This window comes from Dendrobium catenatum, unplaced genomic scaffold (genome assembly GCF_001605985.2).
Source record: "Dendrobium catenatum unplaced genomic scaffold, ASM160598v2 fragScaff_scaffold_760, whole genome shotgun sequence".
NCBI lineage: Eukaryota > Viridiplantae > Streptophyta > Magnoliopsida > Asparagales > Orchidaceae > Dendrobium > Dendrobium catenatum.
The window spans coordinates 170667-183394 of record NW_021319222.1 but is presented as its reverse complement, the minus strand read 5'-3'; the positions used below and the strand labels follow the sequence as shown (position 1 = coordinate 183394).

Genomic DNA, 12728 nt, shown 5'->3' with positions numbered 1-12728 from the left:
TGTCCCCAAACAAAGGCTAAACTTTTGCCTAGACTTAGGCTTCATTTCAGACGACTTTCTTCCTGCTTCTTAAAGCTGCTTTCTAGTAAAAATTTTAAAAAATTGTACTAAAAAGCTACTTTAAGAAGCAGTAAGAAAGCCGTCCCAAACGAAGTCTTAATGGCCCGAATGTCTCAAAAATGAAAGCTAATATAGAAATGTTTACATATAAAAGGATTTCCCTTCTTAGAAGTTTCTTCTATATTAAGTTTAAGTTTAAGAAGTGAAGCAAACAGAGAAGAGAGCAGACTTCCTCCACATTATACCGGAACATCTACCCTAACGGCATCGCGTAACATAGAGAAATGAGCTTTTAACCAGGAAATAAATTCTATGTAAACTTTTCTATATTAGCCTTTATTGTTCACTGTATAGAATACATACAGTATATAACAAGGCATTTGATCAAATTTTTACTTTACATATATGTGGATTGGATTTAGAATCCGTTTGGGTGAACTTTTATTACATCCGGTGAACGTACGTAGAGCTACATTCGGCCGACATTAAGATCGCACGCACAAAACAAGAAATACCGAGCAAATACTGAGCAATACCAACAATAAAGAGAAAATATCATTATGTGAAGACGAAATACCGAGCAATACCGAGTAATACCAAAAAATATCGAGTTTTTTCTAGAAAAAACTCGGTATTTTTTGGTATTACTCGGTATTGCTCAGTATAACTCGATATTGGTCTTCATAGAGCGGTATTCCTCGTTATTACCAAACAATACCTAACAATACCGATCAAATGTTGAGCAAAAACCGAGTAACAATCCTCTGATCGAACGTAGATCTACGTCCGATCAGAGGACGTAATAAAAGTTCATTTGAGTGACTATGATTTTTTGTAAATATGATTGTAAAAATGTCATGGAGAAAGTAATTTTTTAAAATTTTCTATAGAAAATATTCATAGTACAAAGTTTTCTAAATAATTGTAAAAAAATAGTTGCAATATAAAAATTATATTTACGGTCCTAAAAATAAAACAGTAATAAAGCTGTTTTAAATGAAGGCTTAGGAAGGCTTCTTTTGGGATAATTTTTTTTATTATTTTTTAAAATAATTTTTTAGTAAAAAAACATTTAAAATTTTAAAGAAAATAATGATCAAAATTATTTAAAATACATCTGTACTGTTCTTTTATTAGCTCGTGGTTTTGATTAAGTGGATGAGAAGGTGGCTGCACCATCTTTGCTATAAAAGTGGGAAATTTTATTCTGTGCGAACATAGGAAGACTTTCGGAGATTAATCAGAATGCGTCATGTCATTTTTTTGCTCGGCACCGATGCTTGGTACCGCTCTGTACTGGATGCCATGGTACGTTTGAGTTTAGGGTTAAAAATGAAATTAAGTTATTTCTTCTATGAGAAGTTACAAATGATTTCAATATAAAAATCTTAAATATAAAAAGAATTATGCTTTAAATCAAATTTATAAAATAAACTTAAGCTTCTTTGGAATGATTTTTTTATTACTTCTTAAAGTAGCTTTCAAGTACAAATTTTTTTTAAACAAAATATTTTTTATTGAAAAACTGCTAAATGAAGCAATAAAAAAATAGTCTTAAATGAAGTCTTAATTGGCTGTTAAGAAAAAAATAATAGCAAAAAATGATCTAACAAAAGCCAACCAAATAATATCCTTCATTATAAAACTCTTAATTATATTGTCTAAAAGAAGAGCATCCATAAGTACTATTTTTTTTTTAAATTGAATTTACTATATTAAAGCTTTTACTATACTAACGACTAAATAACTAATATGTGTTTGATAATCCTATATTAGCAAATTTAATTGTTAATAAATTTATTTAAATGAAAGAGGATTTTTAAATTGAATCCTAATTGTTCAAAATAAGGATAAAAATGAATAATAATTTCCATATGTTTTGGCAAAATATACAAATTTATAAAATAAACTTAATTCTTAAGAAATTGATTTTTTTTTTTTTTTAAACATTTCTCTTAAGATATGCATGTTTTTGGCTTGACCTATTGGAAAGATTTTACCTTGGTTTCAATTTTGATTTCATTTCATGGAAAAAATTTCAATTTTTATTATAAAATAATGAAAAATATATATACTTAAGATATAAAGTAATATAAGTATTTTTAATTGAGGTTTAAATTCTAATATATGAAATTTAGAGTCAAATCTTCTAAAAAATTTAATACACTTAAGATTGAGCTCGTTGAAATGACACATAATATTATTTTTTTTTAATATTTGACAACTTATTTTTTTATAATATAAAACGAGCTCAATCACGATCTCGAGCTTTTGAGTCAAGCTCGAGCTTGATATTTTCTAAACAAGTTGATCTCAAACCCACTAATCGATCTCAAATTCGAGCTTGAGCTCGAACTCATTGAGGATTAAACGAGCCATGCTTAATAAGGCAAATACTCGACTCATTTACACCCCTAATTCAAACGAGTTAAGTTCATGTTCACTCTTTTGACTTGTTTATTAAACATGTCAAATTCAATTTGATCAAATTTGAGTATGATCAATTTCGAGTCAAATCTAAACACGACTAATTAACTAAAAATTTTGCATCGCATCAACATATAAGTTATAAGATAGATCTTGTATTTTTATGAATTTTGAATTTATTTTAGGAAATGTATTTTATAAGGTAATTAAGGAAATATACATTTTTTTTTTTTTAAAGAAATATGATCAACAATTCTCTTCGAATTAAAACTCCCTTTATATACTTATATCTCCATTGTATATAAAAATGGCATTATGTCATTTAACATTTCAACTTTCATCATTGTTTTTGTTATCCTTTAGGCTTCATTTGAGATGGCTTTCTGATTGCTTAATAAAAAATAAGAAGGTTGTCCCAAAAGAAGCTAATTATGAATTATTAGAGGGGGCTAATGAAACTACATTATTTTAATTCAAAACAAATTGTATAACGTCCAAATACTAAAATCTAGAAACTAGTTTAATATTAGGGGGATAACTCTAAATATTCATAACTAGTATTAGGCTAGTTTTATTATCTAAACCCTAAATTATTATATGTTAACATTAAAGCTAATTATAAATTATGCTTTTTAAAAAAAGATTATGAAGGTCAATTGTTAATAAGTTTTTCTCATGTCGTTTTGCTAGGGTTTCCCTAGCCCTCTTTGCAGCGATGTCGCCGCTGATGGGGTTGGTGCTTCTCTCAGGAAAGTTTTTCATTTTCATGCACTTTCATGCTAGTTTGTAGATCTTGCGGTGTCTCTTGTCGATTCATCCACCTACGACCCTAGCTTTTTGAAAGGTTCGACTAAGTCCTACTATTTTCTTGATGTTTTATCTGGTTCTGCCACCTGTGCAAGTTTTCCCAACCTAAAACCTACTACCTTTCATGGATTGTCATCCTTATCTGATTATGCCGCTGACGATTTTTCTGACGAAATCTAATTTTCTAAATTGAATGCTTTGATGTGCTGTGATATCAGAAAGGAGTTATAAGGGGCCAGAATCCTTTGAGATTCTATCTGTATCAGGGAAATCTGAAAAGAAAACAAGTTATGTTCTAAAATTCTGTATATCTGTTCTGTTCTAGTGCTATAAGCACAAAGGGAAGTATAAGATGTCAAAATCCGTTGAGATTCTGTCTGTGTCAGGGAAGGGAGGTATAAGGGATCAGAATCCGTTGAGATTCTGTCTGTGTCAGGGAAGGGAGGTATAAGGAGCCAGAATCCGTTGAGATTCTGTCTGGGTCAAGAATATCTCATATCTGAATCTGATATGTGTTATGTGATATGTAATATGATATTGAAATGTAATTTTATCTGATTTGAAATCTGCTCCGTACGATTCTATTTGTTCTGTGAAATCTGATTTGAATGTTCTGCTACGTGATATAAATTCAATTCTTATGTACCGGTTATTTGATTTCTTTTCGATATCTGTTATGTATGATTATCTGAATTCTGTACGGCTACTATTCTGATGCATTTTTTGTTGTGAATTTCTAGAGATTTTGATGGGCAATTGTAGTTTTACTAAGTTATTAGCTCATCCTTATTATCTGCGTGGTTTTCAGGTTCTGGGAAAGGGAATGAGATATTGGACTAACAGTTCTGTGTCTGATCAGTTGTTAGGAGCCATGCATTGTATTGTACATAATTATTTTGATGAAAGGAGAAAATGATAGATGAAATTCTGTATATTTGAAAGTTATAATAGCTCTGTATTTTTTGTTCTGTATGTCTGAAATTTGGAATAATGTCTGAAGCAAATTTCAAAACTAGATCCTGAATTTTCAACATTTGTCGCGGCCCGACGCGAAGGAATTCGTTCCGGTCGGGTTGGGTCATGACAAGATTGATGTGGATGAGGTGCATAACTATGACCTTAATGTGGTTCAAATTTATGAGAATGGTTCCTTCAAAAAAGGTGGTAAACATAAACAAAGAAAATCCAAAAAGAAATGATTACTTTTTTGGATTTTTTTGTTTGGGCTAGGGCTGTTGGTTCTTGTCGTGGTTTCCTTGTGATGTTCCGAGTTGCTTGTTTGTTTTGGGATTGTGTTGGTTGGATTATTATGATCCTACTGAGTTGGTTTGTATGTTTGGGAGTTGCTCTTTGTATTTTTTTTTTTTTTTTTTGTGGTTTTGATCTTTGTTATTGTTTTTTAAGGTAGCTTTCTAGTGAGTCCTTATTGGACTGATTTGGTGCCTGGTGATTTTTATCTCCTTTCTTCTCTTGTTGGTGCTCTTGCATTTTCCTTGGTGGCTCCTCCTACAAATTGGCTGCCTTTTTTGTCTATCTCACATTTTATGGCTTTGTTGTTGGCTACTACTCTAATTCCTATTTCCTTTTATATTGTCTTTAATTTCCTTTCTATTGGTTTTGTTTGTAATAGTTAAGTTATGTTGGCTCTTAGGTTTTACTTCAATGAATGTATTTTTAGTAAGCCTTTGAAACTTTTAAGTACTTGTAATCTTTCTTTATATTAACACATAAGCCCCTTTGCGAATTTTAATTAAGAAAAGCTAATTATGCTTTAATATTAGCACACTCACAAATATTAAGTTAAATATCAATGTTTTAATATTTAGAGTTAGTTTAAGGTGATAAATGGTACTAAACATGGCACTAAATCTTTAATATTAATTAACCTAAACCATATTGTGACATCACACCAATTAAAAGCATTTAAGATTATAGCTAAAACAATAATTCCAAATGTGATTTACAATACTCCCTCTTAATTTATTTTTTAAACCCAAAATCTTATTATAATGACATGAAGACTAGATGCTAATAAACCAACTAAACCCTCTACCTTACGCACTAATCAATTGGTCATACCATTAAAAATGAGTTAATTTTATTATACCTTTACCGCCCCCTAAACCGCCTCAACATAAATAGTGGCCAAAACTAATCCCTAAGCCCTAAACCATACTACAATTATTCTTAGTTATGCCCTCATGATGACACTAGTGTTGTTTCCATTTTCCAAGACTAGTTTCTTACCTAAGCTTCCCTAACATGCTTTGGCATAACCCAAGATGAAAGTGCAATCATAGGAAAAGTTTTAAAGGGCAAGATGAAAAGTATAATATTAAGTTATCACCAATTTTAAAGTTAAGAGCTTAACAAACAAGTGAGTTAGGTTTCATTAGAGATAATTTTCTTACTGTTTCTTAAAATAAATTTTTAATACAAAATTTAAAACATTTTACTAAATAGCTACTTTAAAAAGCAATAAGAAAATTGTCTCAAACAAGACCTTAGTTTAAGGCAAAACCTCTTTTATAAGATGCTTATTATCAACATGTAGATATACTTCCAACGCTATAAATAAGCTTGTTTTTTAATTATAACAAATTGAGATGAACAAGTGAGAAAAGAGCATCAAGAATTATAAAAACTAGCATGCATAATAGGAAAAAAATTGGATCAAATGCAACTACAGTAATCCCCGTTGAGAATGTAGAGGTTCGTTCTCGCATAAAAAGAGTTCAAGAAAACAAGTTCTGCAAAGGCTATATATGACCTCTAGTATTTCCAAAATTCTCAAATGAACAAAAAAATTGCAATATAACCAATTCACTACAAGTTTTGCTTATTATGTGCAAACATCAAATATCGTTCAGAGGCCAAACAGAATACACCACATCACCCCTTCACTTGATACCGCAACTCGGTAATGCTCGGTACCACTCGATACCACTGACATGGTGCATTCTAGTTGGTCTCTAGATGACATTTTGCATCCAGTCTCTGCACAAAATAATTTCTCCAAAAAACAAGCATGCTCATTATATTTATATAACCAATGCAACATTGGAAACGTGACTCAGTTATAGCAACTAAAGAGTGTTCATGTAATTTGTTTAGGAAGATTGGACTGAAGAAGTTTTGCCTATTGACAAAAAAAAAATTAAAAAAAAAATAATAAAAAATAAAAAAAATAAAAAAAACAAATAAAAAATAAAAAAAATAAATAAATAAAATAAAAAATAAATAAAATAAAAAAAGTTTTGCCTGTTGACATGCAATTCTGCTAAAGCTCTAATTTCCATGTATCATAATCTGTTGTTCATAACCAAAATTTTTGTCTGGCTTTGAATTTTAAAAAAATGATAAATATAATGGTTTGCCATTCATCCACAGATCTACCAATTACGAGATAGTTATACTAAATAGTAAATACTGAACAGATTTGTATCAATCAAGTTATGCAATCAAAAGATTGAAGAAAAAATAGAACCTCATTTCCCAAGTACAAATAACCCTTAGTGGGTTTTCAGTAAGTTGTACTGTAATTGGAGAGCAAGAATGAAAAAACATCAATGGCATTAAGCAAATGCTGAAGAAAAGAATACCAGTTAACCAGTCAGGTGATTTTATGAATCCCTTAATTATGAAATAAACTCATTTATTCAATGTGAACAATGTCGTTATTCAAATGCTTGAATCTGCATATCTCCTCAAAGAAATCATCGGCGGTTTCATGGCAGTTCTTCATCTGGGAAATTCTAATGACCATCTTCCGCAACTTGACGCTGAAATCAACCAATGATTCAAGAGTGTTGAGCTTCTGCTCAGCATTCAATGGTGATCTCACTGTTATCAGGACCTCTTCCAAACTGGGAATCACAAAATTTGAATCCAACTGCAATCCAAAAAGTATCTTTTATCATATTGAAGTTACAGAAATTACAGATGAAAACATAAATATCTTAGCTTTTTCATTCTACTTACTTTCTTGAGACTGTTCTTTTGACATAAAGCTGCAAACATGGCTCCATGAATTTCTAAAGTTTTCAACTTTGGGTGGTTATTAAAGAATTCTACCAAATCAATCTCTGGAAATGGCTGCAAAGTCTCAAAATCCCCACAGAACTCAATCTTCATAACTAGGTGTTTCACATCACTTGCACATTGAAGAACGGAGCTTATTGCATTCCAGCTCCATTGAATTCCTCTAAGAGACAAATGTTCCAAGTCCACTAGCTTTCCTGTATCAACTCCATATAATCGGCCTGTAACAACAAGAATAAAGTGAATTTCATAACAATTTCAAGAAAATAAAACACAACAAGCACAGAAATACTACACAAATCAGAAACTGTTGAAATTTTAGTTTGACATAATTGAAATAGCCAATAGGATGAGCAAAAAAAACAGAAATCAGAACTTAATTCGTGGGTTGATATAGCAAACTAGGAGAGCTAACCTGTATTCTTAGAAATGCAGAGGCTCCTCAATTTATGATTTTTGTTAACACGGACCCAACTAAAACCTTGGATTTCAAGCACCTGGAGCCTCATTGAGCTCACAGACAGTGAACAATTTCCTGGGCCTAAGAAATCAAGCCTACATCTTTCCAGCCACTCCAACTCTATGGATAGTGTTGTAACTCCATCACAAGAAAGCAGTGCCAAATCAGTCAGATTAGGACAAGCTTTAATAGTATCCTTCACAGCATCATCACAAAGTGCTGCTCCAATGATCGCCAAGGTCCTAAGTCTCTTAAAAACGCCCCAGTTTGGAGACCTGGTTAAGGACACACCCCAAAGCTTTAGAGCTTCCAAGTTATGCGCTGCACCTATACAGTCCACTCGATCACCATTTCCCTCACTGCCAAAAAACTTGTCAACTGCACTGTCCATTCGAAGCTCTAGAATTCGAAGAGAACTGTTATGAAGGGAGATCCATGAAGCAAGGCTTGATGTTGAAAAGGGGCAGTACACAACTAACTCCTCCAAGCGCAGGACAATGGAGACTATTCGGCATATTATGGCATCAGCATCAGCAACAGAATGAAAGGCATTGCGTGGGAAGTAGAGTGATGGGCTGTAAGGAATGCAGTCTTTCCACCTTTTGGAGACACAGCTACAAGATGCAACATCTCTAGCATGGCTTATATGTGATAGGATTTGTTGGATGATGGCATCAGGCAACATATCCATCATTGTTGCAGACTGCAAAGTAGAACAAAATCCTGTTAATTTATTACGGTATCATCAAGAGGTGACTAAGAGAGTTGAACATAAAATGATTCTGACTCAATGAAGCTAGTAGAGCAATGCAGGAAGACAAGACAAAGCCAGGAGTGAGTAGTAATTATTGAGAAGCAATAGAAGACAGCATAGCAAGAATTATGTTTTAGACATTTGAAGAGAGAAAACTTTCGTGCACTGCTTAGAATCACAGCAGACAAAAGAAGGTCGTAGCATTCCTTATAATAAAATCTGGAAGAAGTATAGCTCATAAGAGAAAGGCAAATTATACTAGTTTGCTATATAACTGGTTAAATGGAATTCGATGAGCCAAGATAATAGCGTTTCCAGATATGAACAATAAATGGCATTTGACACTAGATTTCAAGAGAACTGGAATTGTGCCGCCATTGAAGTACTAGACGGTCTGAAAAGTATTTTACCCTATTTCTTAACTACAGAAAATGATATCAAGAATCCAAAACTGGATATCTAAACAAAGATAAATTTTAATTGGATAGAAAATCCAAGCAAAACTGAATAGCCAAAATATGTACGTTGAAGCTATCAAACTAACACAAATAACAAAGATCGTATGAAGCTCTATTTCTAAAAACTTTATTCTTCAATCATCCACTTTGATCAAAGTTAAAAGACATTTTATTTTGAAGACACATTTGGAATTTTCGACATTGTTGGATTCGATAAAATGTTAAGTAGAACACAGCTGAAATAATATGCATCAAGCTTGGATTTTGAAACAAATTATCTCGCTTCCCTTTAGATCTACAGCTTCTACTCGACGGCAGAGAAATCTTACAAAGTTATGCTACTTCCAAAACGCACACCCTGCGAATGAACAGAAAAATCTCCGACGAATTTCAAATGGACGCAAGTTCTGCAAATCAAAAGTCGAGACAATCCCTTCACAAATCCTCTTCTTAAACACCTTCTTTCCGCTAACCACAGCCTTTAGGAAGTGATCCAAGGAAGAAGAGTGCGGCGGCTTAAATAACCAACCAATCCACCGAAAAACTTCTTGGGCATCAATGTTTTGAGTAGAGTTGCGAAGTATTTTATACTTGAGATGGGAAGAGAAGAATCATAACAGCTCGCGTAGAAGGACGAAAGGTCTGAATTTTAAAATGATCGCTCGACGGATGGGTCCCAGATTTTTTCAGAGGAAACAAGAGGAGGGAGAACGTTGGGCTTTGGCCGCCTAATTTTCAGAATTTGAAATTTTTACCGTTGCCGGGCATCCAATAAGCGTGGTCCTTGGATAAGGCGCAGGAATTTGAACTTCAAATTTTTTGAAAGAATCTCCAAATTTTCAATTCGAATTAGCCTTAAACAAATTTTCTTGATTTTTTATTAGCTAAACGGGGATTAATGATGATTGAAATTTTATTATCATGCAATTAAATACATGATTTTTAATTTAATCATAAATAGGGGAATTAAAGATTTAATTTGGCAATAAGAAAATAACCTCATGCAATATATGCTGAGAAAATATACTTTGAGTCAATTAAATCATTAGATCATCTAACCCAATGCACCTACTCAATATCCATCAAAATATGAATGAAATCCAACTATACTTGTTAGTTCATTACATAACTTTAACCTTTAGTACCTTTCAAAGATGAACCATTAGCGTGAATCTAAAAGCTTCTCTAAAAGTTGCACAACTATTAACTTTAAGGCTTCGTTTGTGATGGCTTTTTTCCTGCTTCTTAAAACAACTTTTTAATTTATACTAAAAAGTTTTTTTAAGAAGCAGCAAAAAAACTGTCTCAAACGAAACCTAAATCGATCATAAAGTAGAATGTACATTAATATATATGAGCAAAGAGAGGGATATAAGTGAAAAATACATTGAACTATAATAGATATGAGGTTCTTTTAATATATAATTTATTTATGAAAGCTTCTTATATGCTATAACTCATAAAGAATGATTTATATAAATTAAGAATCATTGTATTCAAATGCAAACATATTCACTTATAGGCATGCAATATTTTTACATTGACCAATGATTCTTTAGTCATTTATAATATATATAGTCAGTTTACTATAATACTTTACCGAGAAAGGTAAACACCAATCACAAAAAAATTTTATAATTTTCTATAGAGTTGTTATTTTGTGGATCCATTGATAAGGCTAGCAAATATCCAAATGGGTCAATTACCGACAATGCTTGCATCATAAATAGAAGCATATCTTTTATATATATTATATTGTAATAATAGCTCTCGATAAAAGTTATAAAATAATTAAGCTCAGTTATATGGTAACATGAAATACTGCGAATGAATTAGCACATTTTACTATATACTATTAACATGCTATGAGTAGAAAGGGATGGACCCCCTAATAAGAAAGGATATGTTATGCATGCTTGCATTGCGAATGAGATTGACTCTCCACATTGTGTTCAAGATTGACACCATAATCTCCAAAAAGATTGATATTGATCGTTGCTACAAAGGGTTGGCATCTACCATCGTCAATAAAATCGATGCTCGTTGTAGTTACTAACACTGTCATCTATTTTTTTTGCCAACGGTAACTCTCATTATTGCCAAAACGGTTAATGTTAGACACCCATTGTTGCCACTAACTTATGGTTGTCGTTAATGCTAACTCCACCATTATCACCATCGTTGACGCTCACTGGTGTTATTATTGGTCAGGTGCATTATGCTTATACTTCACAAAAAGAATTGCCTTGAGTTAGCATGAATCTCGAGGCATATCTTAATTGGAAATTTTCAAAATTAATTTCAAGGTCATTTGAGCTCCATTTTAGCAAACTTATTGTCAAATTGAATATCTTAGAAAGATGAACTTAACGACACCAAAATCAGTTGAATATGAGCCCAAATAGGTCCAAATCAAGGGATCGAAACATATTTGAAATGTTCAAAGCATCAATTGGATGATTTAAAAATATCTAAATATGACATGTTTATAGTCAAATCGATCGGCTCGACAAGACGAATCCAATGAGCCCAATATCGTTATCTATAACATCATTTGGACACATACATGTTTGACAAATGCTTTATGATTGAGGGGATGGAGCACTCTAAATTTGCCCAATATCTTCTCTATATTTTACAGGGTATGCTAGTCTCAATAATCTACAAATAGACCCCATTTCTCATATGAAAAAGAGAGCTTGGACCATTGGGCTGGAAATCAGAGACACACCACACTAACCACTGTCGCCCATTGATTGTGGTCTCTCCGACCTCTGTTGCTCACTGACCGCGATCCCTCCGACCTCCTTTGCCTGCCTACTACGATCCCTTCGACCTCCATCACATGCCGATTGCGGTCCCTTCAACCTTTGTCGTACGTCAACTACAAATCCCTTTGACCTCCATCATCCGCCGATTACTACCCCTACCCCTCCGACCATCATCGCCCGCTGACTACGATCTCTTCGAGCTTCATCGCCTGTAGACTACTATCCCTCCATCCATCATTGCCCGACTACGGTCCTACCAACCAAACGAAACAGGGCAACACTCCCTTGCAAACAAATCTCGTATCACTAGATTCTTCAAACTCCCACCATGTAGTATACTCTATATGATATATATTTTCTACATCGAGCCAAAGCCTTCCTCTCATGGAAGGGCCCATTTGTAATCAAGAATAAATACTAGTGGAATCATTTAACTGAGCCATGCCGCGTCGTTTTTTTCCCTTTTCAAGATTTTTCACGTAAAATTTTTGATCTCTTATGATCACTTTTGCACCCCTCTCTGTTATATGTTCATGTGCTGGATCTTCGTATAAAACTTGGACGCTAAACTCTACATATTTCTCTACTGTCGTGAATGTACGGGAACCCAACAATACTAATGCATCATCTAATTATGAGGAGTTGCATCTTATATGGGCTTCTTATCTTATTTATGTGTGCAGTGTTTTAATTCAATATTAAGATGATAAAATCTGTCCATCTCCCAAAAAATAATGTTAAAGTTAAAGAAATTTTTGTAGTCGTTAGCCTAAAGAATCCCTTTATGTCCATGCAAGGGAACAACCATAGATATAGATAGCATTAAAATTTCAAGTTTTTAAACATTAATAAATTATTGGACTAATTTTTTAGGATTTAAAATTTATTTGAGGCTGAACTCTTTTATGTGTGCTGTGTGAAGTTTTTTTTTTTTTTTTTTTTTTTTTTTA

The 12728-nt window shown here is 32.7% G+C and overlaps 1 protein-coding gene across 1 annotated transcript; it reads right to left on the bottom strand.

Moving 5' to 3' along the window:
• Positions 1-6931: 6931 nt before the first annotated feature.
• LOC110097035 (F-box protein At1g10780) lies at positions 6932-8501 on the bottom strand. The gene is made up of 3 exons (XM_028696526.1): positions 7751-8501; positions 7276-7556; positions 6932-7186 (listed from the first exon to the last, which is right to left on the bottom strand). Exons 1-3 carry the CDS (start codon positions 8487-8489, stop codon positions 6950-6952), a joined length of 1257 nt encoding a protein of 418 aa, XP_028552359.1. The 5' UTR covers positions 8490-8501; the 3' UTR covers positions 6932-6949.
• Positions 8502-12728: the final 4227 nt, after the last annotated feature.